Source organism: Mus musculus, chromosome 15 (assembly GCF_000001635.26).
Source record: "Mus musculus strain C57BL/6J chromosome 15, GRCm38.p6 C57BL/6J".
NCBI lineage: Eukaryota > Metazoa > Chordata > Mammalia > Rodentia > Muridae > Mus > Mus musculus.
This window is the reverse complement of record NC_000081.6, coordinates 73,013,685-73,040,808: the sequence shown is the minus strand read 5'-3', so window position 1 is coordinate 73,040,808 and position 27,124 is coordinate 73,013,685. Positions and strand designations below refer to the sequence as shown.

Sequence of the window (27,124 nt, the reverse complement as noted above, 5' to 3'; positions counted from 1 at the left end):
AGAATGAAATAAACGTTGAATGCCTTGGTACTGCTGAGCCCAGACTGTTTGTGGAGCCTTGGATGAAACACTGAATTTCGTTGTGTCTCCCATACTTGTGGGAGAAGAAGATGGAGACAATCAGACTGACTTCTAAAAGCCAAACTTCTGTTGAGGTAGGGAGGGATGTGTTTGTTGTTTGTAAAAATGTCGAGAGTAAGGTTTTGCAGCTGAGTCTGCAGAGCCTGGAACAGGTGATGGCTGGGTTCTGAACATGAGACTCATCCTATTTCATGTAGCACCACATCAGAGCCTGTGGTTGGGAAAGCTGCCAACAGAGGATGGAGCTGCCACTCAGCGGTGGTGTTGGAGGGCATCTTTGCAGCCATCCTAAGTGAGACCAGTATGAGCTGGACTCGCCAAGGGACACAGGCAGGTAGCTGAGGCTCTTCTAATCCCAGGTTCCAGCCCAAAGCCTGCAGCTTCATGTCTTTAGTAGGAGTCTTTAGCCAGGACAGAGCCTGGCCATCTTTTACTTTGGCCCTCTTCTGCAGTTCAGATCCTGGCAGCTCATGGGGTAGTGCTCTGGGAAGGAGGGATCAGTGCCAGTGCCCCGAGACACTCTCAGAGGAGAAACCATTGTCCTGCCCTACCAAGAAGCCACTTTCCTAGACTATCACAGAGTATATAGCCACTTGCACTTGCATTTGATCATCTGGTGGAGAGAGATTTTGACTTCCCCCAGAGGAAGCTAGCTGGGCATCTCTTTGTGCTTCTTCTGGCTCTGGGTGTTTGCCTCTGCCTCATTGCTAATTAAGAACAGAGGGCCACCTCTCTCCCCAATGGCAGACAGACTTCTTTTAAATGCAACGATTCCTTTCTCAGACCCCCTTTCTTGCTCTGAACCTTGTATGTGCATCTGAGTACCCCCTTCAAGTGAAAGCCTTTGGCTAATTCTTCTCTCTTGCTTTCCCCCTTGGCTGCTCAGGTTGGTGCCCTCTTCTAGTGAAAAGACTTGCAATTTGAGCTCAGGTGAGAGAGAGAACACCATTTAATTTTTAAAAGCAGCTTCAACACAAGTCTACAGCCGAGCACAGCAGGCCATTGTAGGACTTTGCTCTCCCCAACAAGAAGGTCCTGCATCCTCTGAGGTCACAGTGGCCAGTCCCTCCTGTCCTCCATTTCCCCAGGTTCTCCCACAGTAGTAGTTTACTTTCTCACTCCAGGCTGGCCTACTGTGTTCCATCTTGCATTTTGTGAACTGTGCTCTTTTGGGAATTTTTTTTCTTTTTTGGTTTTTCGAGACAGGGTTTCTCTGTGTAGCCCTGGCTGTCCTGGAACTCACTCTGTAGACCAGGCTGGCCTCGAACTCAGAAATCCGCCTGCCTCTGCCTCTGCCTCTTAAGTGCTGGATTAAAGGCGTGTGCCACCACTGCCCGGCTCTTTTGGGACTTCTTTAACTTAGTGTTTTAAAGGTCCATTTTTGTAGCTCACCTCAGGACTTCACATCACTGCAGTGTGTTATGCAGGCCAGTCAACACGCCACATTTTGTCTCTCTAGTCTGTCAGCTCACGCACCCTTGCATGAATCTAGTCTCTGTCTCTTAGGAACACCGTTGCTACGAGCACTGTGGGGATTTTTGTCTGTATCCGTTTTAAATTCTCTTATGTGTTCGTAAATCTGGAGAGTGGAATGGCCGGGTCAGACAGTCATCCAATGTCTACCTTCTTGAGAAACTACCAGATATTTCTCCAAAGCAGCCACACCTTGGCATAGTCCCAGTGCCCATGCACGTGAGTTTGTCCCTCTGTGTTTGCCACAGCTGGTGTTACCTTTCTGACTCCTGATGGGTACGCCATGGTGCCTCACTGCTGTTGGGACTCAGGGTTGTGGAGTTTCTCTTACAGTTAATGAGCAACTTTTCAAAGTATGCCGGACACTAGCGTACTTGCTCTGGGAAAGGGCTGCCCTCTTCTGTCAATTATTGAGCTACAACAGTTCTTTTTATGTTCTAGGGACACGTCGCTTGTCAGAGCCATGGCTAGCAAAGTCTCGGATGTGCACAGTGCTATTTTGCCTTGCGGCAGTCGAGTGAGAACAAGGTGTTCCCAGGGCTGGTCTCGGTACAGCCTTGACAGGGCTGTCGGCTATTAACCACACAGGGGGCAGATCATGCGACAGAGCCTGTGATCTGCTAAGACAGCAGCTTGGAGGATGGCAGAAACTTCCCAAAGCCCACACCGAGCCTTTTTACCAGTTGGAGAAGAGGAGATTCATTCATTAGGTCTGACAAGAGGCAAGAACTATTGATCTCTCGGCTCAATTAAGATATTCTTTCCTGGGTCGAAGTATGTTGCATCCTGTAGTAAACCAGGCATGTCTATGGGGCCAGGGCTGGGGATTTTAGTCTTTTCCCCAGAGCATTCTGTGGTTCTCAGATGGTCTGCCTTTAGGATTCTATTTGAAAGGCATCCCTGGGTCTAGTGAAGTTTGACCAAGTTCATCCTGGCTTACATATGGAACTCCAAACTGCGGAAAAGAGTTTTACATAGTCCCATTGAGCTTGTTGAGCCTGGCATTTCTAGGGCTCCCTTCTCCATAGGGTTGGTGGGGTTGGCGCTCAGATATGGCTTTGGTTAGGATGCTGTAGAGACTTCCCAAGGAGCATGATGCGCCTGTGACGAGTGTCTTCAGTCTAGGAGAGCTTCGCTACATGCTTATGAAGATTTTTTAAACTAGGCATTTATTTACCTCTTTATGATTATTTCAAGAGTTATGTATGTATTTTAAAACATGTCTTATTGTCAGAAACCATGTCCGTTGTAGAGCTTTAAAGGGTAACAGAAAGCAAATTAGACAGATTTAAACATAGCTACCCACGTGCATTTTACTTTGTGTTTATTTTGGGTCCCTTAAATTTACATATGAATTTTAGGGATAGTCAATTTCTGAAAAGAATCTGCTGGGATTTTGATAGCGACTACTTTGAGTTTGTAGACCAACATGGGGTACATACCATATTGTCACCTAAAGAATATTACATCTTCCGGGGCTCAGTAGTTAAGAGTGCATACTGCTCTTGTGGAGGTCCTGTCCTTGGTTGCCATACCTATGTCAGGTGACTTATAATTGCATGTAACTTCAGCTCCAGGAAATCCTTTGCCCTCTATTGTGCTCCATAGGCACACATTCAATGTATATACCTATAAACAGATACACATAATATAGTACCTATTTATAAATATATGCCTTCATATACATCGATACCTGAATATATATATATATATATATATATATATACACACACATATGTATACACATATATATACACACATATGTACACACACACATATATACATATGTACACACACACATATATACATATATATCTACATATACATCTGCATATACATATACATCTGTATATACATAAGAAAACCAAAGAGGGATATTAAAATTTCTAATCTATGGACATGGAAAATCTTGCTACTGTTTTTTGTTGCTGTTTTCTTTTTCCCCTGTAGTGTTGGGGATCAAATGTCTTTATACGCATGCATTTTTGTTAATTTTTAAATGATTTATTTTTGTTTATGTGTGTGTTTCTGTGCACGCATGTGCCAAGGCATCAGATTCCCTGGAGTTGGCCCGACAGGTGCGAGGCACTTGATGTGGTACTAGGAACCCAACTCTGATCTCTGTGAGAGCGGCAAGCGCTCTTAACCTCTGAGCCATCTTCCCAGCCCATTTCATTCATCATGAACTGTATATGTACTGGAGTGGACTTGTCCTAACACCGCCATCAGCTGGTGAGCTGCAAGCCTATCTAGGCGTCTTGACTTTTTGAGTGTTGACCCTTTGACCCCACAGCCTGGCTGACTTCATTAGTTCAGCGTCTTTGTTACAAATATCTTGGTCCCTGAAAACAGAAATAGTTCTCCTTGTTGATTTTGAATCCGAATGTCCTGTCTTAGTCCTTATCTCAGAGGGACACACACCGAGCCTTTTAGCGTTAGTATTGTTTTAGCTGTAGGTTGGTTTTAAAGGCATCCTTCACAGGCTTAGGAATGTCTCCTCTAGTGCAGGAAGGATCTTTACCAGGAAAGTGTTGCATTTTTCTGTCTTTTTTTAACCCTTGTTTATCTAGATGATCACGTGTCTGAGGGGCACTGGCTCACTGTCTCCTCTGTGCTGGTGCCGTTCTCTGGGTTTTTTCCTTCTTGGAAACTATTTGGTTATTAGCTCAGTATCTTTGGAAAAAGGAAAAACAACAACAAAAAAGGCTTCCTTTTCCTTCTTACTTGTATCTTTCTAGGAGCTTGTCCGTTTCATCTGGATTATATAATTTATAAGTGTATCACCTTACAGTCCTGTTTGCTTATTTAATTGGTAATAATGTCTGATTTTTTAGCCCTGACTTTTTTTTCCTTAAGAATTTTATTTATAAGTTCAAGGCCAGCCTGGTCTATCTATACAGTGAGTTCCAGGACAGCCAAGGCTATACTTAGAAACCCTTTCTCAAAACAAACAAACAAACAAACAAACAAAAATTATTTAGAGGCTGAGTATAGTAGTGAATACCCTTACTCCCTGCAGTCAGTGATGGGAATTCTACACTATGATTTTATTTTAACTTCTCTCTCTTGCTCTCTCTCTCTCTCTCTCTCTCTTTTGGTTTTTTGAGACAGGGTTTCTCTGTATAGCCTGTATAGCCCTGGCTGTTCTGGAACTCACTTTGTAGACTAGGCTGGCCTCGAACTCAGAAATCCGCCTAACTCTGCCTCCCAAGTGCTGGGATTAAAGGCGTGCACCACCACGCCTGGCTTTTTTTTTTTTTATTTTTTTTTATTTTTAAAGTAGATCCTAAAATGTCCATCAAATGAAATATGTCAAATATCTAAAACTACTTTTAAAGAGAATAACAGATTTGAAGGGCTTAAGCCATCTTGCACCATGGCTTTCTCTAAATTTATCAAAGCCATGTGACACAGAGGGAAAGGCATTTTTATTCCTGCCTGCCTGCCTGCCTGCCTGCATGTCTGTCTGTCTGTTATTCTGTCTCTCTCCCTCCTCCCTCCCTGTCTCTATGTGTGTTTACATCTAGGTTCCTCACAGAGAGACAATATGGCGTCTATGTGTGGAGTCTGGCTTCTTTCTCTTAACATGGTGATCCCAGTCCCATCCATTTTCTTGCAAATGGCATAATTCTTCTTCTCCTTGTCAGTTTTGGTTTTAACAATTGGAGTCTTTCCTTCTCTTCACTTCCAGTTTGTCAGCTTTGTTACTGTTTTTTCTTTTTAAAGTAGCTTGTCGTTTTATTGATTTTTTTTCTATTTCACTTAGTTCTGTTATACTTTAAAATTTTTTTTCCTTCCTCTAACTTGCTTAGAATTTAGTTTCTCTAATCTTCTTCTAGTCTTCTAGTCTTCTCATCAGCTGGCGATCTTTTGTTATGTGGGTGGTGAGACCTAGAAGTCTCTCCTCGAGCTTACCTGTGGCATCTCATTTTTGGTGTATTGTGTTTGACTGGAAATATCTTCTGATTTCCCTTTGAAATGTTTATCTGTGTGTTGGGTGTTTATTTTCTATGTATTTATGAATTTTCTAAATTTCCTGCTGTGGTGGTGTGAGGCCTTACTTGCAATTTAATTTAATTTAATTTAATTTAATTTAATTTAATTTACACGTGTTGAGACCTTCTTGTGGCCCAGCATTTGGGAACTTGGTTGTGTACTGAGAGGAAGCAGTGCTCTGTCATAGGGTGGTGTCTGTCTGTCTTCCTGTTGTGGAAGGGCTCATTTCTATTTTGTTTCTTCTGTGAGATTTCTGCAGTCCACTCTTGGTCTTCTTTCAGCTTACTGAAAAAACCACACCCTTTCAATATTTTTGTCCTGGTCAACCTCCTCCTGACTCTTTGATGGTAGATCTCCAGGCTCTTCCTGATGTGTTTGTTTGTTTCCTGGGGTGGGAAAGAGACGCATGACCCCTCACTTGTTCTTTACTGTGGGCCTGGTGGTGTCAGCAGAGCCCGCGGAATGGGATGCTGAGACTTCCTCTTTTCACTATCGCTATGCCAACAGTGAGTGGCTGCCCACTCTGCTTAGAGCTGGTGATGGTTTCTTCTTCCCATGTCAGCCCACTCACATCCCCAGTTATGTATGTTACTGCTCTTATACACCACTGAAATGATTCTATTTAATAGGCTTTTTATTTTTTTTTTTTATTTTTTTTTTCCATTTTTTATTAGGTATTTCGCTCATTTACATTTCCAATGCTATACCAAAAGTCCCCCTTACCCACCCACCCCCACTCCCCTACCCACCCACTCCCCCCCTTTGGCCCTGGCGTTTAATAGGCTTTTTAAATAATTTAATGAATTTACCAGAATATCTGTCTGTCTGTCTGTCCGTCCGTCCGTCCATCCATCCATACATCCATCTATCCATAATCTTTATGAGACAGGGCCTTACAACCTTGGTCTTGAATTTGTTCTGTCATCCAGGTTGGCTTTGAACTCTTGATTTCCTGTTTCAGTCTGTGTTCTTGGGTTAGAGGCATATATCCAGCTTTAAAATCCCAACTAAAATGACGATACTGGTTTATTTATGTGGTGTGTTGGTGCATAGTGGTCCCAGAGTGCACATGGAAGTCAGTGGGAATCAGTTCTCTCTTTTTACAGTGTGCGTCTTGGGGATCAAAATGGGGTGGTCGGGTTCAACAGCAGCCACTTTTGCCAGCTGAGGCATCCCGACGGCCCCAGAATTCTAATTTATTTTAACCTTTCATTTTCAAACACCTTAAAATGGACAAATCTTACTAAGGAAAAGCTCCTTTGTCATTCCGACTCTGCAAGAGTGAGCTTCAAACTGCTACCACCCTGGTGCCTCAGGGGCATTTCCAGTGTCAAGGCCATCGCAGTGTGCCCTCAGAGGACTTGTGTTTACTCTGCACAGCTTACATGTGTGCCACCAACGGCCAACTTTAGTGTCCAGGTTGTAGCTATCACAGTTTCTTATGAGTCCCCCAGTAGGGCCAACAGCACCTTTGTGGGAGACTCGGCTTTGTGTGTTGGTGGCTTTGGGGCTTTGGTCTCCTGTTACAGGTGGCTGTGGCAGGGTTACCGTGGCACTTGGCTCTGCCATTGCATGGTTGCTCTCTCTGTGGCTTTGCTTGTCTCTGATTTAGTCTCTTTTTTCTACATATGGATGCAGTTATCTGCCTGAGTTTCCAGATTGGACCTTGCATACAATCTTGAATCTTTTGAACGATTCAAGGACTGCTGGCTGGTACTTCTGAGTCTTTGTCATGTGCCACCTCAAACACACCTTGCATTCCCTCCAGCCTGGGTTCCCACCAGCCCATGGGTTGACTTCCCCTGTCTGTTAGCTAGAGGCTTGGGTCCTGCGGACTGTGTCTCACTGGCTCACAATCATGTTAGGTGTGGGCTGTCAAGACAATAGACATTAGGAAAGATCAGGTCTTCTGTGTGCAAGTATTTTTAGTTTATTATTCATTTATTGAGTGAGATGAAGTCAGCTGGACGATTTGCAGAGCTAGGTTCTGGTTCCTTATAGATGATATGCTTTTGGTTGCTTTCATATGCGATAAACCCTCTAGCCTTGTACTAAGGGAGCAGGGTAACTCCTGCCTTCCTTCGGAAGAGTGTCTGGGGACTTTTCCTGTCCTGTTCCTGGGTTAGAGACGTGGCCCCATGTGAACAATGAAAGCCCTTTTCTCCTCTCTCCCATGCCTCTTTTTTTTTTTTTTTTCCAATCGAATAAGACTTGGGGATTTCGTTAGTGCCAATAAAAAAACTTCGGCAAGACTCCTGGTCATGTATTAAATATTAATTCGTGCAGGACATGTGACACAAAATGCTAGGCAAACATTGGAAGACAGAGCGCTGTGGTCAGGGCCAGGCCCCACGCACAGCCTTGGAGGTAGGAGGCCCATCATCCCGAGAGCAGGGAGAGCCCTGGCTCTTCCAGGCCCTGCCTTACTTTCGGGAGCACTCAGCTTAGTTCTCCCTCCTCCAGCTGCTGCAGTTGGGTTGCAGAAGCAAGCATACGGAGAGGTCTTTGGTGCGGGTCCTGGCTTGCTCTAGCTCAGCAGCAGGCACGCATAACCCATGCATGGTGACTGTCCTCTTGAACTCCGCTCCAAGGGAATGCCTGGCTCTGTATGTGACCTTGGCCCAGGTTGATTTGAATCTAGTTCTTACACAGGACAGAACTGAGATATTTTCTTTCTCCCGACTCCTCTTGGCTGTCTACTAACCTTCTTTCTCTTCTTATCGGACGAGGATTTTGCACCAGAGCCTCTGCCCCCCTGGGCGGTCTCTTAGCTTCGCTTGGTCATCTCTCCATCATCAGTCCATTTCCTCACGTCATGATCTACTCGTCATTTTTCTGTCTTGTTTCAGAAAACACACAAGGCAGTTTACAGACCTAGAGAACAAAAGCATGCACTCCAGAAAACTAGCCCCAGATTAGCGGGCCTGGGTACCATGTGCAGTTCCGCGGTGCCTGTGGCCATGTTTGAAGCAATTCCTGGCCCTTCGCAGTTAACAAACACCGAGCTGCTGGCAGGGAAGTTGGGCTTCTGGGATTTGCCCTTGTCTCTAAAATAAACATGTGACTTAGGAGAAGCTCAGCCACCAAGGCTTTAAGCAGGTAGTTTCTGAGTGTTCTCCGGCATCAAAGACAGCTCTGTCTTTCCTTCCCTCAGTTGGAGGTCTCACTATAGTTACCTCTGTTCTGAAGATGGAGTTCTCTCCAGCTCTCTCTCTCTGTGGGAGTTTGGTGGCAAGGGTTGATCAGAAATAGAAAGTGACAGCCTTGGAGAGGCAACCAGCACTTTCAAGTGATTTTCTTGGCGGCTCTCCAGCTCAGGAAATGGCTCATACATTTTCTTTCCTTTGAGGCCTCAGTGTGGTCTCTGGGTCATCGTCCATATGGTACTTTTATGTAATTCGTTGCATGTTCTTTAATGGAAAATCTTCACAGAGTGGGAAGCCCACCAGAGTTAGTTAACACTGCACACCGTGCTGCCACTACAGCCAGTGGATAACCCGGAGACTCCAGACAGGGTTTAGAGTTCATTGGCATGTGCTCAGGTCTCACCTCTCTCCTCACACGAGGGACAAGAAGGAAAAAGTGAACGGCTGTTTTCTCTCTCTCTGTCTGCAGGTGCTCTCACCACCAACGGCATAAATCCTGACACCAGCACTGAGATCGGAAGGGCCAAGAATTGCCTCAGCCCCGAGGACATCATTGACAAATACAAAGAGGCCATCTCCTATTACAGCAAGGTGACTTGATGGGTTTGCTGCGTTGGCTTCCCCATTGACATGATGTCATGTCATGGTGTCTTAAAAAAACCAACCTGTAGATTATACTTCAGCGTTACTGATGGGTTAATTTGTGAGTTAACATGCTGCACGTGTGGAGGGCACAGGGCAGTGTGTGTGTGGTTCTCCCCTCTGCCTTGTGGGTCCTGGCACTGAAACTCAGACTCGACAGCAAGCGCCTTTACCCTCCGAGCTGCCTTGCCAACCTGTTCCCGTTCCTTGATTTTGTGAATATTGTATTAATCTTTAGTGCACAGTGCTAAATGCCTAGAAGGTTTATTCTTCTGGTTACAAACAGTATATATTTAATATAAATTTGGGGAAAAAAACCTGTCATAGCCCATTCGGGGATAATCCTTATTGATATTTCTACACCAGCTTTCTGGACTTCTGAAAATGAACATGTCCTGTTAGGGCTACTGTTGTGATAAAACACCAGGACCAAAAGCAAAGAGGCCATGGTGGAGTGCTGCTTACTGGCTTGCTCCTCATGGCTTGCTCAGTCTGTTTGGTTTTTTTTGGTTGTAGCCCTGGCTGTCCTGGAACTCACTCTGTAGACCAGGCTGGCCTCAAACTCAGAAATCCACCTGCCTCTGCCTCCTGAGTGCTGGGACTAAAGGCAGGCGCCACGCCGGCTTTTTTTTTTTTTTTTTTTAAATAGAACCTAGGACTAACAGCCCAATGTGGCCCCACCCAAAGTGGGCTGGGCCCAACCTCATCAATCATTAAGAAAATGTGCTACAGACTTGGCCTGCAGCCCAATCTTATGAAGGCATTTTTTTTTTTTCCAATCTAGATTCTCTCCTCTCAGATAACTATAGCTTGTGTCAAGTTAACATAAAACTACCACACAACCTAAGTGATTATTTTATAAGAATGGTGAGGTGAACTTCCTCCTTCTCTGGCGTGGTGCACGTTCTCCATGTTCTTAAACTTCTTAGGTCAAGACTCTGAATGACCTGCATCTCAGCCCGTCCTGTGGATGCAGCACCCCTCCCCCACTTTTGATGTATGTTTGTATGTACGTACGTATTTATTTTTATTTATTTATTCATTTTGAGGTGATAGGTATTGAGTCTAGCCCTCCACTAGCCAGGCAACTGCTCTAGCTTGTCTATCAGAACTCTAACCCAACCCTACTACTATTTAAAAGCCCAAATAGCGTTAGCAAGCCTTAAAAGAGAACTCTCAAGCTGCAGAGAGGCGTGGTATGAAGAGAGCAAGAAGCATCCCTGCTTTCCCCATTCTCCTCTCTAGGCTGGCGACTTTGTCATCCAGCTCTCTTTACTTTTGTTTTTTTTTTTTTTCTTTAATGACTTAAAAACTTTTTTTTTTTTTTTTTTGATGATGTGTGCATGCAGTACCAATGGTGGCCAGAAGGCAGCATCAGCCCCCATTATCTGGAGGTTCAGATGGTTGTGAGCCTCCATGTGGCTGCTGGGATTTGTTCCTGGGTCCTCTGCAAGGGGGAGCTGGTTCTCTAACCACTGGGCAGCCTCTCCAGCCCTGACTCTTGACTTTTTTGCCTGTGGGAGATTCGTGTGTGTGTGTGTGTGTGTGTGTGTGTGTGTGAGAGAGAGAGAGAGAGAGAGAGAGAGAGAGAGAGAAGCCACACGTGCTCTCCAGTCTGCCATATTCCAGTGGCAGTCCCTCATGGGTGGCAGAGGACCCTCACCTTGGCCCTGCTCATCTGAGAATCCTGTGAGAGGTGGTGGCTGTTCTGAGGGAACGGGTGTGGCTGGTGCTAGTGACACTCACTCTCTTGGGATCACAGTGAGTTTGCCAGAGGGGAGGTTGGGTTTTTTCCGATGTCAATCACTGGACAGGAGGTGAGTGTGCATGCAAGGTGGCTTTATTCCCTCTCCAGTGTAGACATGGAACTCTTTATGTAAATGATCCTCTTTCGCTGGACAGTATTCAGCTTTGAATTTTCTGCTCTAATAAGTAACCCGATAGCTATATATTTTTTGACCTATTAAGATTTTTTAAAAGAAAATCTTTTTGGGGGGCACAAGACAGGGTCCCACTGTGTATCTCTGGCTAGCTTGGACCTCACTATGCAGACCAGGCTGGCCTCAAAGCCTACCTCTACCTCCTTTGTAAAATTACCTGTCATTTGTCACTTTGTGCCATGGGTGTACCTGAGTCTCCAGCTATCTGTTTTACCATTATTTACTGAATTCCTGTTTGTTTGTTTGTTTTTTGCAAGACCCTCCCTCCATCTCTTTTTTCCTTGAAGTTTTACCTAGCTGCCTTGGTACACATTTTAAGCTTTTGTTTGTTCGCTTGTTCTTTTGAGACAGTTTGTCTGTGTAGCCCTGCCAGTCCTTGAACTCTCTTTATAGATCAGGGTGGCTTCTAGTTCAGAGGTTCACCTCCCTCTGCTTCCTGAGTGCTGGGATTAAATGAGTGTGCCACTACCACCTGGCTACATTTTAAGCTTTTTTATTGTTTAATACTGATCTTTTTTTTTTTTTTTCTTACTCTCCCACCATGACGTTTTCTCTGTTGTGGGTTATTTAATAACGAGCAGTAGAAGTCTTTTTTTCTTTCATTTGGGAATCAAGCCCTGGGCTGTGCTCCTGCTGGTCCCAGGCCCTCCATCACTGATCCACCCTCCGCCGGCATTGTAAAATCTTCTTTCTGCTTGGGATAATGGAGTCATTATTCCTCAGTAACTCTAAAATACATTATTTAAAATGAAGTTGGTGTTTGGTGGAATATGCAGTAAGCTTACTCTGGGAACAACAGTGTCCTCAGCGTGCTGCTTGTGTCTGTAGAAGATTCCAGGGCTGTGCATTCCACACTGGTGTTTTGGCTTCTCTCTATAGTGCTGTGATTGTTTTTCCATTATATATATATCTGTGTGTGTATATATATATGTGTGTGTGTGTGTGTGTACATATATATGTACATATATATATATATATGTACATATATATATATATATATATGGCTTGTGTATGTGCACATCTGAAGACAGAGTATAATTTGTGGTATTGATTGCCCCCTTCCATCCTGTCACTGCCAGGGACTGAACACTCAGGAGCTTAGGTTGTCAGTCTTCCTGGTCTTACCTGCTGAGCCATTTTTCTGGCCCCAGACTGACAATTTTTCAATGTTCATTTCTAAAGCTAGCCATTTTTTTTTCAAGCTCTGTGTAGCCCTGGCTGTCCTGGAACTCACTCTGTAAACCAGGCTGGCCTTGAACTCAGAAATCCGCCTGCCTCTGCCTCCCGAGTGCTGGGATTAAAGGCGTGCGCCACCACCACCCAACGAAGCTAGCCCTTTAAAAATCAAATTAAGCTCCCTTTCCAGAGCTCTTTCATGTCCTTTTCAGAAAAATGGTCTCCAAGAACATCAAGACGAATTGTTACCCAGATGTAGACAGGTGGCGTAGGCCTGGGGAAATAGGGTTCTGACTGTACATACTTGAGACCCACACTCTTGCCATTGTGGGCACCCTTGTGGCTGCAGGTAGATGCCACCTCACCAGCCAGGCTGGAGCCTCAGTGGCCCTACGGTGTACCATGTCAGCGAACAGCAGAACTTCACTTCTTGGGGAGAGGGACAACAGAGGAGTCAGGTGGCTCTGTCCCCACCATGCAGTGTAGACAGCGGTCAGACAACAGAATGCAGACAGAGTTTCCATCTGCCCTCGCTAGCCCTCTGATCGTGTGCAGGTCTGCAGCCTCAATATCGTTTTCTCTCTGCTGCATAGAATGCTTAATCAGGGTCAATGATTTTTACATATATAAATGGCCAGCCCGGTGGCAGGCTCATTAGTACTGCTCGATAAAGCATTGCTTATTGCCTCCTCTTCCTGGGCTCAGTGTTCTGTAGGGCATCTGGGCAAAGCTAGCTCCTCATATGTATGTACCGCAGACAGAAGGAGGGAATTCATGTCTCTCTTTTCTTGACTAATGTTTTTGTTCCTGTGCTTCACTGAGCCCTTTCAGCCTTCCTTGCTTCCCTCACCTCCTCCCCAGAAGAGCCGGAGCCTTTCCATTGCTACCCAGACCTCTGGTTAATCACAGTTGATCCAGTGCTTGGCTTTCACACAGGACTCATTAAGGGGCGTCATCCGCAGACTGGTCTCTCTCTGTGAATGGCTTCTTCCTGGGCTCCCGAGCACCACCTCAGGGTGTCCTGTTGTATTAGGAGAGACTAGGCATACTGCTGAGATACTGAGTTGTCAGATCTGACTTGGCCTCAGACAGTCCGCAGCCTTACAGCTTTCGTTAGGCTCAAGGACATGGGCTCATATCACTTGTCTGTGCAGCAGAGTCATGCACGTGTAACTTTGTCATCATTGTAAGTGCCTGGGCAGTAGGGCAGTAGACTGGGAGGGCAGAGAACTGTGCTCGTCCGGTCCCAAGGCCAGACATCTATTATTACTCTGTGCACACTCATGCCTCCCAGATATGTTTTGCTTCTACCTATGGCTTGATAATAAATCCTAAGATGCTCTTGGGCATGAACACATATTGTGGCAGTTTGCTGTCTAGTCCCGTTGTGTGTGGGTCAGCAAGGACCAGAATGGACGCTGGGCACTGTCCATGGTGCTGAGCCACCTCTCCGTCTTAAGGGAGCAACGTGCCCCTTTAGTTTAGTAGTGACTCAAGGGAGTCCCACAGAACCTGTTCTTTTCCAGTGCCTGAGGTATGGTACACGTGACTCTGAGATAAAATCAGTGGCATAGCCGGACATGGTGGTGCACGCATTTAACCCCGCACTTGGGAGGCAGAGGCAGGTGAATCTCTATTAGTTCAAGGCCAGCCTGATCAACGAAGCGAATCCAGAACAGCAGGGCTCTGTTACACAGAAAAACCCTATCTGGAAAAACAACAAACAAACAAACAAAAAAATAAACAACCAAAGAAAAAAAAAGAAAAAAAAAAAAGGAAAAAAAATCAGCCACACTGAACACAGACAGCCCAGATGTCTTCTGCAAAAAGCAACAAATTCCCAACAGCTGCATCAAAGCCATACGTGTGAGAACAACATTTAAGTAAGATAAATGGCAAAGCATCCAAGGCATCCATTCGTATTATGGGCTGAGCATCCCTAACTCAAAAGTCTAAATCCCCAAACCCAAACTCCTCTAAATGCTAATTACTTCTGGTCTTGAGGAATCCTCAGCCAGCCCGCCCGCCCCTGGAGCTAGGATTGGGGTTGTATGATTTTAATCAACAGAAGCACACTTAGATGGTCATAGGCTTATCCCAACTTGTGCCCGTTAAGACAGACCCTCGGAAATAGCTTTCCCCGAGGGTATCAGGGGCCCTGTGCATGGCAGACGCCGCTGGGAATGTCGGGAGCCTTGGTGGCAGCTTCCTGGCACTGGCGGCATCCCTGTGCTTTGCTGATGAAGGCGTTCTCTTTATACCCACAGTACAAGAACGCCGGAGTGATTGAGCTGGAAGCCTGTGTCAAGGCCGTGCGCGTCCTAGCGATTCAGAAGCGTGGCATGGAGGCTTCGGAGTTTCTTCAGAATGCTGTGTACATCAATCTCCGGCAGGTGAGTGTGTGCTATGCCAATCGGAGATCGTACGGTATAATAAAGGTTAAGGAGTCATAGCCCAAGAGTCAAAGCATGTGGTACTTACAGGTTCATCTTCTTCATTTTAGGGTATTATATTTTTTTAAAAAATATTTATTTATTATACCTAAGTACACTGTAGCTAATTACAGGTGGTTGTGAGCCACCGTGTGGTTGCTGGGATTTGAACACAGGACTTTCGGACGAGCAGTCAGTGCTCTTACCCACTGAGCCATCTCCCCAGCCCCGGTATTATATTTTTTAAAATTGAAAATTCACCATCTCCTCCCAGTTTTTATTTGGAATAATAACTGGTTCCTGCAGCTTTGCAACCCTGACTGGGCTCTTGCCTTTGTCACTTGTGAGATGCTTGCCCTTTGCCGGGCTGGGCTGTTTGGTTGACAAAACCTGAGGTTTGCGTAGCTCCTGTCACCCAGCAGGCAGCTTACAAATGGTTAGTTCTGAGCCCGAAGAGCCGCTAAAGATGGGACCCAGAGCCTCCTCTGTGCTAGGCTAGCTCTCTTGTAAGACCAGCAGCAGCTCCAGCCCCCTGAAAAGGTATTTAATAAGACAGTCATGAAAACATTTAGTGGCAGACTCACAATGTCACTCCCCAACCTGGAGGCTGTTAGCTGTGTTCAGCCAGGTGGAACTGATCCATCAGCAAGCCACGGGAGACAGGGCTCCAGCAAGCAGCAGCTGGCCCGTGGACACCCTGTTAAAGCAGACATGGAGAGAAGCGACCACTCTGCCATCACTGGGTGGCAGCTTCATAGGGAAGGCAGGTGTTGATTGGTGTATGAGTGACACACATCACAGAAGCCATGATGGCAGCAGAGGGAGCAGCCACTAGGATGGGGAGGGGGAGGGTGCCAGAGAGGGCTGTCTCAGCAGAAAGGTACAAATGCTGGAGTCTGCTTGAAGAGCAGAATAAGGCAAGACCTGGGTAGAGGAGGGTGCGGTGCAGGTGGACTGGCTTGCCGGCCGACCTCTAGGAAAGCATGAGGTATCTTGAGTCTGAACTGTTTGGGGAAAGCAGATAGGCTGAAACAGAAAGACTGGTATCTGAGGAGAATGAGGCAGAGTAATTGCAGACAGCCACTAAACCTCAGTCAGCTGGGCTCTGAGAGGCAAAAGGCGGACAACAAACGTCCTGTGGGCGGGTGAGACCTCTGTTGGGCTGGATAAGGGTGAGATGCAGTAGCGGGTAGGCCGCCATGTGGGGAGGGTAGAGGGCAGCAGGGACTTGAGATAATCCCACCAGAACACGCAGGAAGCGTGCTCATAGCCAGACACCCATCCCCACCTCCAATAGTTGCCATGCTCACCTTAGAGGTTTTTTTTTTTTTGGAGGACGATAACTTAATAGTTAACCAGAGGCTGGCATGATGGCTCTGGCTATGAGCACATATTGCCTGCTCTTGCCGAGGACCAGAGTTCCACCCCCAGCACCCATCAGACGGCTTACAAGTGCCTGGAGCTCGAGCTCCTTGACCTCTCTGAGTCTTGCTTGCTGTAGAGCCCCGTGCTGCCCTCAGGCTGGTCTGTGGGCCTGGCTCCCCAAGTCAGTCACCAGAGTGAGGCTGCCTCAGAGTACCTGAACTGTCAGTCGTCAGCTCAACCACAGAGGAAGAGACAAACACAGAATTACGCCCCTAAAGAAAGACTCCACCAGTATTGCTGGCCATTTCATGTGGGGAAGTGCACCTATGCCTTCAAAGTGGGGGAGCACTGGGAGCCAGCTGCACCCTGTGTCCTGAGGGGAGGCCCCCAAGTTCTGCTCTCTGTTGGTTTCCAGGAGAGGCAAAAACCGGGTCCTTTGATATGGAAACTTCAGTTACCTGGGAAATGGCACAAGAGGAGATAGATGTCTGTCTCTAGTCATGCTGAAGTTAACTGTTTGACTTGGTTCTATCCAGGGTTCAACAATGGGCCAAGCCGTGTGTGTGTGTGTGTGTGTGTGTGTGTGTGTCTTGGATAGTCTGTTCTCTCCTCCCCGTTATGGGTCCCAAGAATTGAGCTTAGTTAGGCTAGTGACAAGCACCTTTAGCTGTTGAGCCATCTCGCCTGCCCTGAAGCTGTGTTTTTTAGGGATGCTAAGGCTATAGTCCTTGTAGAGGACTGGAGGGAGGGATGCCCCATGCCAGGCATACACAAACTTAGTGAAATGTGCACTGACTGAGACCCTGGGCATCGAAGGGCTTGCTTCACAGGGCAAGGACCCATGATGAGGGAAAAAGACCACCTGAGTGTCTGAGGTGGGCTGCTAGGGCCTCACTGGCCTGGAGCATGGAGAGACAGCAGGGGTCATGCTGGTGTAGGTTTGCCAAAGGTCAGTGAGGGCAATACACAGGGCAAGGGTACTTCAAGGGCAAGAGGGTGGCACCTTAATTGTAATCCATGCTTCTGAGTGAAGAGTGCTAGGCCTCTCAGGTAGACTGGAAAGGTCCAGGGAAGCCTTGAATTATTTGTAGCTGGGAGGCTGGATTTAGGTTAGATGGTCCTGTGTCCTTCCACAGCTCTGCAGTGGGCTACTGCTGTTATCAGGCCCAGGCGGTTCAGGAGACAGCTTTGAACACAGAAGAGGCTCCAAGCAGACCGGAAAGGTCTGGGGAGTGGAGTCTGTTGGGCTTAGCTGGTGCTAGAGTAGTGGGTGGCTGCCAGGCTTCCCAGCCCTGCTCCTCTTCTACAGACCTGTGGGCCCTCACTCTCTGCAGTTACTGAAGTCCGCTTTGCAGATTAAAGGGAGGAGATCTGGACTTACTGCAACCTGCTATCTATTCACAGTGGGGCCCTGTAGTTTGGATCAGCTCTGCTATCATCTTGCTCGGCGTCAGGCAAACACTAGAGGGCAGCAATGCTCTGTGGCAATTGTGGCCCTGCCTGCGGCACAGGGCGGTTACCAGCCTTTGAATTCTGCCGGAGGAGGAAGGCACTTTGCGGTCCTTGTCTCATCCTGATGTTTGTCTGCTAGTTGACAAGGCAGCAAAATAATGAGTTCTGGTGGGATTTTATAATCACAGTAAAGAGAAGGGCCTGGAGTTTTTCTGAAATAGAACAAGCTTTTGGTTCTTAATCAAGTGTGATCCATTGTGGAGCTGATGGTAACGAAGGACTTCGGCGGCAAATGGCGGACATTTGGGAAGGAATGGAGATGTGACTAGTGCAAGTTCCATCTGTCTTTCAGAATCCCTGCATGAGCTGGTGGTGCCACACACTTTGAATCCCAGCACTCAGGAGGCAGAGGCAGGCAGATTTCTTGAGTTTCAGGCCAGCCTGGTCTACAAAGGGAGTCCAGGACAGTCAGGGATATTACACAGAGAAACTCTGTCTCAAAAATCCAAAACCTCAGAACTGGAGGATAAAACTGTCTTTATCGGTGCTCTGCAAAATAGATGCAGAGTCCCTCTTCCCTGTGCAGGCACAGGGTGACCTGCGTGTGTTGGCTGGTTTAGGCGAGTGATTTCTGGTAATTATCTGGCACTCCCAAATGGCAACAAATAGCTGGCTGTGTACAGATCTGTGCAATGGTCATGAGGGTTTCACAGGCAAATGACAAGGTTCATATGAGAACAGAGGGGCTGGGACTTGAGTCATCATTTTCCCCTGTTTGTGAATAGAGGAGCCATGCAGCACCCTCTCAGCTTGTCTTCTGTGGAGAGCAAGCAGCCACCTCTCTCCTTTACTTAGTGCCGCTGCACACCGTCTGGGAACAGCAGGGTGGCAAGGAGGCTGCAAACCTCACTGGCATCCATTCACAGACTTCTTGAAGTAGGAATCTGTTCCTTGAGATTCTGTGGTCTAAATGTAGCCACCCCTATCTGCAGAGGGAGGTTAGGAAAAGGAACAATGATTCAGGCACCAAAGAAGATGGTGGCTTAGAGGTGAGGGGTCCCTGGGACACGTGTTCATGCACCCTTTGTGTTCCTTCCCTTCCCTTCCCTTGCCTCTGGGATGGGCAGGAGTGACTCTAGGCAAAGTGTTTCTGTCTGCCTGCCTGCTAGCCTGCTCCTGAAGTCCAGTGAGCTGCAGACAGTCATGGTCCACACTGGCCGGCGCTGAGGAGGGGAAACCGGCTGATAAACAAAAGACATGGAGGCAAACAATTCCCAAGTGAGTCAGATCTACAGAAACAAAGACCACGCTCCCATTGGATACCTTCTGCGGAGGAGCAGCTCGGGAGGCCTTCATCCCAGGAGCATAAGCACTGTTGCAATGTAGAGCAAGGTGCAACAAAGAAAGATGCACAGGCTGCGATGACTGTCTCCCCTGTAGCTGGCTGGTGGGGCTTGTGGCGGCTCCATCTGGTGCTGAGCAGACCCTGAGAAAGGTCTCGTCAGTTCCTTTCCTCACCACTTGCAGCCAGTTTTAAAGACAGGGAAACTGAGGGGTGAGACCCAGCTCAGCTCACAAAGTCTCCCATTGTTCTTTCAGTCCCCCTCGCTCCCTCGCTTGTGTGATTCCAAAAGCCCAACCCGGTGGCAGCTCCCCTCCCCCACCCTAGGCTGCCTGAGGGACTGAATACATTTTTGTTTTCAACAGAAAATGGCAGGTGACCTTACGAGAAAGTGCTACTGAGGAAGTGTCTGGAAAACTAGACCAGCTTCTGAGGGTCGCAGCGTGGCCCCGTCCTCCGCCTCCTCACATCTCTAAGTTCCAGAACAATTGGTGCCCTTTAAAACATTCTCCTTTATGAGACTTTAGAGGGGACTTTCAACCTCTTTGTCTTTGGTTAATTTTCTTTGCAAAGCCATTCAGATTTTATGCAGGCTACTCTGTTCAGATGCAAGAACAGCCTCCTCCTCCTCGGATTTCTTTTTTGATGGGTTTCCTTAATGAAGCTGTTGCTAAGGAAACCCTGCAAGAGCCTGGTAGGCACCAGAGTGACTGCATCCCTAGTGCTCCTGTCAGGTTGAGCTCAGAGTCAGAAGGGTGGGAGAGTGGGGAAGGGTGTCATCTGGGGAAGGGGCTGAGGTAATGCTGTGACAGGTCAAAGCTGGCCAACTGGCCAATGGCTTCCAGGGCCAGTCAGTCCGTGGGGGAACTGTGGGGGAACCGTGGGGGGATCCACAGCTCTTACAAGGAAACCATTGAATGGGGGGGGGTGGAGAAGGAAGGTCACCTGCTAGATTCCTTTCTGGAATTGAGAGGAGAGAGAGAGAGAACTGAGAAATTTCTGGTCTAACAGGATTCTGGTGTGTGGCTTGACTAAGAGTCCAGGAGAGTGGAAGTCTGTGAGGACAGTGAGGGGGGCTCAGTCATTCCAGAGCCAGGGGTCTGCAGAGACCCCTTGGGGGCCAGCTCTGCTCTACCCCCTCCCCTCCCCCTCCCAACTTGGAAAGGCACTGCCCATTGAGCTGAGTTTCAAATCTCCACTCTAACCAGAAAAGGTGATAAAAGAAGCCAGACCTCAGTGCCCTGCAGGCAGCTGTAATTTTTAAGGAGGGGTGAGAGGGATACTTGGGAATTCCTCTTTGGAGACTTGCAAGTCACTTTGGTCTCATGGGCTTGGGGAATCTTGGCTTTCCCTCTCCGCTTTAGCAGTTAGGAACCTTAGCATCAAGTCTACAGATACCTTAATAATTACACCCACTTCCTGGCAGGCATTTTTCTGATCGAACCTTCCTCTGGTTTTATTTAACTATAATCTCATTTTTTTCACCTTGATTTTTTTTTTTTATATTTTGGCTGTTACTGCTCTTAAATTGTGTGTGTTTAAAAAATTGATTTTACATTCTTCTTTAGAACAAGGCAGAATGTAAACAGATGCAGGCACGGAGAGTAGCGCAGGCGCACTGCAGACACAGAGAGAACCGCAGGCACACTGCTTTTGGAGGTTCCAGGGTATTTACCTTAGGAGGTTACAGCTGAGGTGAATGTTAAAACTGTGTTTTCAGTAGGCGAGTCTGGTAATACACGCAGACTCTGGAGAAGGGATGGGGGCTTATTCATCTCTCTGTGCAGGCACAGTGCTTGTCAGAGAAGAGACACTTATTAATCTCTGACGCATGATTCATCCGGCTGCTCTCTCCAGTGTCGGCACCGCTCCGAGCAATGACAGCGGTGACCATTGGTAGGGATGCAAGGTGTCCCACGAAGAGCTCCACAACCTTTCTGCGTTTAACACTTCAAGGCCCTCCTGTGAGGAATTGTTTTTATTAGTTCATATTTGTTATGCACAGCAGACTTGGTTTTTATTCGGGAGAGCTTCAAGGCTCTGGAAGATTGCTAGAGTGGTGCAGCCAACACTGGGATGCCCACTGGCTAGAGGGTGGTGCCTGCCCTCGGCACCCAGCTAGCTTGCCTGGCACAGGTTTGCAAGTTTGTTCCCATCATAGTGGAAGTCAGTACCTATTTCCTTTCTGTGGCCAGATACTAGCCACTCTTTTTTATAGGTCTGGCTTTTCCTTTTATGCACCAGTGGACAGCAGGGGCTGCTGCCTCCTCCTCCTCCTCCTCCTCCTCCTCCTCCTCCTCCTCCTCCTCCTCCTCCTCCATCTCCTCCTCCTCCTTCTGGCTGTTGAAAGATGCTACCGTGAACACTGACATGCAGGTTTTGTGGAATGTGTTTTCACTCCGTGTGGGATGTACATTTGGGCCATATCCCACTCTGCAGCGTTTTGAGGCACTGTCAGATTGCTGAGGATGGCTACCACCAGGATCTGAGGGCTCCATTCTCCATTCAGGAGGCCCTGAATAGGTGGGACCTGCATCTTTGACTGCAGCTGCTGTAGTAGCAAGAAGGGAAGGAGGGATTCGTGGCTCTGGTTTAATCTGCATTTCCCTCGTGCCCCGTGTTGTTGAGCATCTTCTCCTGTGCTGACCGGCCATCCACACATTTCCATTACAGTCCTTTGCAGCCTTTACTGTCTTTGGAGCCAGGGATTGAACTCAGAGTCTCATGCACATTGAACACAAACTGTACCACCCAGACCATCAATCCTTCGCTGGCTCTGCATGTTGTATGGATGTAGGAGCTCTTAGTGTGATCCAGAGGGTGCATTCTTGTCAGGTCTCCGCTCTGCAGGAACGTGCACCATTTCATTTGTCTTTTGAGAGAGACGACACTCTTGTTTTCTTGCTCAGACTGGTCTTCAATTCTAAGGCTCGAGGGATGGGCACATTTCATCCTCCAAGTGGCTGAGACACCTGAGTGTCCACCACCATGGCCCTGCCCACTTGTGACGTCTTTCACAGACATGCCTTTCTTCCTTTGATGGAATCCAGTTTCTCTGCATGTTATGTTAGCACACCGCATATGCTTTTGGTGTGGTTCAGGAGAGATCACTGAGCCCAAAGCTCCACTGTTTGCTTTTTGACAGGATGTGTCTATGTAGCCCAGGCTGGTCTCATACTTGCTATGTAGACCAGGCTATCCTCAAAGTCTGGGCCTTCTGCTCCAGCTTTCCAAGAGCTGGGATTATAAGCACGTGTCACCATGCTTGATCTTTTATGGTAAATTTAGTGTTGGAAATTTATCTTTTTCAAGATTTTTTTTTCCTGACTCTTCTGGGTGTCTTCCATTTCCATATGAAGTTTAGGATAAACCTGTTAGTTTTTTCAAAGAAGCCAGCAAGGATTTGGATGCTGACTTCATTGCCTCTGTAGGCGAATCTGGGGAGTTTAGCCATAGTAACCATCATAGTGGTATGCACCTGTGACCACAGCACTCTGTAGGATGTAGGAGGAGGGTGGAGAGTTCAGGGCTACTCTGGTTACAGAGTGAGTTCTAGACTAGCCTAGGCGACATAGCTCTGTCTCAGCTCTTCCAATCTCCCTAAAAAGCAAAACAAACCACATTGTCTTTCATCCTATGAATAGAGAGTGTCTGTATAAAGAGCTGAAATCACCGCCCCCCATTCTCTTTCCTTTCTTCTCATCCCTCTTGCCTTCCCCCCTCCTCTTCTCTTCCACCTCCACCTTTTCCTCCCTTTTCCCCTCCCTTCTCTGCCTCTTCCCAGCACAGGGGATTGAACCCTCAGATTCACACATAGCAGGCAAAGAGCTCCACTCATGAACCGCAGAGCCGCAGTCTCAGCCCAGGGGGATCCCTCAGCCCCCTCCATGGCTTCCTGCTGCAATGGCGGTTTCTTTTTTAGTTTCTGGTTTTGCTTCCCTTGTTTGTATTTCGCATGTTCACTTCCTGTTTTATCTCATTGCCTGGGTTAGATGACGTGTTTTTGGGAATTTCCAGTTGAAGGTAGATTATCGTCCCATTTTCTGAATTCAGTACTTTTCTTAGTTTTCAACATTTTTTTCAAGGTTCTGTCTATTTGGAACTGTAGCTTAAAAACAAATTCATAAAGATTTCAGTCCAGCGAAGAATTCCTTATAAAGCAGGCAGAATTGGGAAAGTGATCTGTTTTAGCTCTTTTAGCTTTTTCTCTTTTAATGTATATAAAAGAAACTTAATTTTCTAAACTTAAAGAAGTGTTTTTAGGTAGGCATCGCTCTGTGCTGCCCACGCTGATCTGCTCTGGGACTCAAGTGACTCTTCTGTTCTAGCCTTTAGGTACCTCACTGGTCCTACTGTGTGCACCACTATGTCAGGCTAAGTGGACATTATGTGTAGTTTTGAATATGTAATCTCTCTGTGTGGTAGCTGCAGATATTATGTAGAAAACACAGTGTGTCTGTGTCTTGTATTCTGGAGAGTGTGCAGGCGAGTTGTGTCCCAAAGCTCCTTCCCATGATGCTTTGGCCTTTAGAGCTCTGTCGCTTTTTGCAGTTTCAAAGGCATTCCTGGCCGACTCATTTAGTTATAACCTGTGATTTTAAAAGTCTATCCACAGAGGCTGGAGAGACAGCTCAGATGTTAGGAGCGCCTGCTGCTTTTGCATAGGATAGGAGTTCAGTTCCCAGCAACCGTATCTCGTGGGTTACAGCCACCCTGTAATTCCAATTCCAGAGGATCTTAGGCTTCCTTCTGACCTCCGTGGGGCACCCGTATTCATGATTCATGTGCACACGCACACACACCTCTCACATGTCTTCAGTGACAGTCAAATGCCCTGTTGTTTTGAACACCTACTGAGAACTGTAGACCTTTCCTAAATGTCCACATTACTTCATTTTAGCCTTTCCAGCCACCAAAAACATTAGACTATGCCCTCTTTCTCCAAGAGGCAAAATGGCAGAGCTGGCTACTTGATGGACTATGGCTCAGTGTGCTAACTGCACTGTGCTGCCCTCTGCTCTGCCCTGCCAGACTGTTCCAACAACGCCACCACCTTCCTTCTGATGTTGGAACGAAGCGGGTCTCCGCTTACTTTGCATTTGGAACTGGACTGGTGAGCTGATACCAATGACTAAGGCCTCTCAGCTTGAGTGTCTTCGAGATGCTTCTGCTAGAAATTTGCATAAACATCTGGGCCCTGGACTCAGAGGTTGTGACTACTCAGCCTGCTGAAAAATCAGGACAAGGATGTGCTGATTAATGCCCCCCCCCCTCCCGCCGCAGGCCAGGGGTTCAGGCATGAGTGTGGGGATTTGATTGCATCTCAAGATTTTGCCTGGGACCATTTTGTACTCTCTCAGATCCTCTCAAGGTTGCTGCCCACGTTAGCCCGGCACAGCTTTGTCCCCAGGCTTCCAGGACTTGTGTCATCTGGAAGTCCATGGCACACAGTGCTAGAAACCAGCTGTGCCCAGGCTTTCTCCCGGGGGAACCTTTCTAGGGTCTGAAGTCATTTCAGTTCCATCTGTAGGGAAGGCTCACCATTTGCCACCATGTTACATTCATATGGCAGGAAGAAGGAGAGTCTAGATTACAGGACTGTTCCAGTCTTCCATCTGTGATAGGTCCCATGAGAACCATGGAGCACGGTGACCAAGGTTTGGGCCCTCAGTTTCCTGTCTCTTGGATTTAGCCACAAGGGCCCCAGCTGAGGCCACCATCACAAGTATCTGTTGTCATGTTCAGGAGGCAGGCTGTCAGGTGAGGGGCTGGGGGTCTCCCAGTACCTGATGGAGGCAGTCAACATGTTTGCCTCTCTTTTATCTCTCTCTTTGTCCCCTGTCACGGCTGACACTAGCACACAGGAGTCCTTCTGAAGCAAGGCTGAGTCCTGTGCAGGTTTGAGTGACCACATACTGGAGACCCAATCAAAACACATGCGGAAGCATTCAGTAGATTGTTGAGACCTAAGGTTTCTTAGACCAAGGGCACAGGGAACTGACCGAGCGACAAGGCATTGATCACGTGAGCTCTTTCACATGAGTTGCCTCTGCTTATCAGAAGATTCTCTTAGGAAAAACAATGGCATCAGACCAGGGGAAAATATTCTCCAAACATGGATGACTAAAGACTCAGGTTTGGAACCTGAAGAATGAGCCCAGCTCCCAGTTCCGTAGTAAGACGAACGACCTAATTTTAAAAACTGCCAGAAGCTTTGAACAAATACTTCACAAAGGGAGATACAAGTGTGGCCAGTTAATCATAGGGAAGGGTGCTCAGCGCCTGCTTATCAGGGAACTGCCAAGCAACTCCAGCAGAATGGCAAAAGCCACAGGCACCCGTGACATCAAACCATCTGTGTGTGCATGAAGCACCGTGGTCCTTGCATGTCCTCCCTGTGAGCGGGAACTGATGTTACCACTCTGGAAGAGTCTGGCTGCCCCAGGGCAGGGGGAAGAGGCTCAGTGCGAACAGTGCAGGACAGGACTGATACTGTGAGGCTATGTGTGGGAACACACCATCAGGATAGCTTCTAGGAGATGTGTGAGCTGGGGCACCCCATACCCCAGAGCCTCTGAGTTTGCCTAGCTCTTGTAGGCCGTTGTCTAAAGTATTCACCATATGTGCAGTACATAGTCTGTTTCTCTGCCTTCCTATTTACTGGAATGTTCCCCATAGATTCTAAGCTGGGCATCTGTCTGTTAGTGCACAGGCCCCAAGGGAGGGGCAGTAGTAGGTACCTGCAAGTAAAGAAACCTGGGGTTGGCCTTGCTTTCTCTGAGTGGGCGTGGTCGGAATTGCAACAGAAACCTGGCTGTGAGGCATCTGGGCTGTGTCTTGTGTACTGCAGGGCTGCAGAGCAGTTCACATATGGCCATCTCAGGTCCATTAGGCGGCTGCAGCAAAATCCTGTAGACCTGGGGCTTCTGAATAGCACATGGTTATTTTCCAAAAGCAGCAACACTAGGGTCTGGGGTCTGGTGAGGGCTGCTGCCAGTGCACAGGTGCCTTGTCTCCCATGGCCAGTCTCATGTGTAAGGGCCCTAGTCCCATTCATAAGGACTTCTGACCTGACGGTCTCTCAGAGGGCAGAGGACCACAGATACTCAGTCTGTTGCAGGGAGATGCCTCTGCGCTGTGATTCAGGGATGCTAGTGTGGTGAGGCGTATGGATAGCTGTGGAACGCAGAGGAAACCTTGCAGGGACCCCTTGTGCACCTTCTGGGTCACGTAGTAAGGGTCCAGGCAGAGCTGAGGTCTGTGGGGTATCAGGAGGAGTTTTTAGAGAAGGCCAGTATGCATGGTTTTCTCATATGGCTTTGTTAGCACAGAAATATCTAGCAACCCATTGCCAAGGCCATGGCTAGAGGGGGTGGGGGGTCATTTATCAAGAGAACTGTGTGGATTATGGTAGCTTTTCTCCCCAAAGGAGCAATGAGGTAGGGAACACATGATTGGCAGAGTCTTAGCCTGCCATTGGGTCTTCCTGGCTGTGTGACTTCTGAGGCTTCTCAGCGCCTCTCAGAGCTTCAGGCATCCTTGTGTGAGATGATAAACCTTTCCTAGGACACACAAACACATTTATCCCCAATAGGGAACTGTCAAAAGACCAAAGTCCAGATACCACCAAAGTCCAACTTGGGGTTACTTACAGGAGCAGAAGTGACTCAGAGCCAGCTGCATCACCGAAGGCCCCCCTCCCCCCCCAGCATGGATGACAGCTCACAAAAGCTGGGAACCTGGAGCATGCTTGCTGCACAGCCTGCAGGCAGCTCAGTAGGTTGGAGAGTCCTTTGCAAGTGATTCAGTTGGTTTAAATCTCTTCCAGGCAGCTGTGCTGGTTGAATCTTCTTTGCAGATTGTCTTATCTAAGGGTGACACTTGGTGGCTTTATTGGTTAGTCTGATACTGAGGGACCTAGGGAATCTAGTCAGTTTCAGGGACTTCCTGAAACTGTTTTGAGTTGTTTTCCTTCTTTCTTTTCTTTTCTTTTTTTGGTTTTTCAAGACAGGGTTTTTCTGTGTAGCTCTGGCTGTCCCAGAACTTACTCTGTAGACCAAGTTGGCTTCAAACTCAGAA

The 27,124-nt window shown here is 47.5% G+C and overlaps 1 protein-coding gene across 7 annotated transcripts in view, besides 1 other annotated feature; it reads left to right on the top strand.

The window, feature by feature from the left end:
• Trappc9 (trafficking protein particle complex 9) overlaps window positions 1–27,124 on the top strand; it is a 471,619-nt gene that overhangs the window by 20,430 nt on the left and 424,065 nt on the right. For all 7 annotated transcript variants that reach the window (XR_001781576.1, XM_006521527.4, NM_180662.2 and 4 more), the window contains 2 exons: window positions 9,166–9,287; window positions 14,722–14,847. Coding sequence is in view for 6 of the 7 variants with exons in the window: in XM_006521527.4 (XP_006521590.1) it covers window positions 9,166–9,287; window positions 14,722–14,847 (248 nt within the window). In the remaining variant the exon portion in view is untranslated. The remainder of the gene's footprint in view (window positions 1–9,165; window positions 9,288–14,721; window positions 14,848–27,124) is intronic.
• Window positions 17,490–20,390: an enhancer, noted in NCBI's record as "VISTA enhancer mm1679". NCBI's record gives its function as "enhancer in: forebrain[4/5]" and the evidence as "EXISTENCE:transgenic organism evidence [ECO:0001131][PMID:17130149]".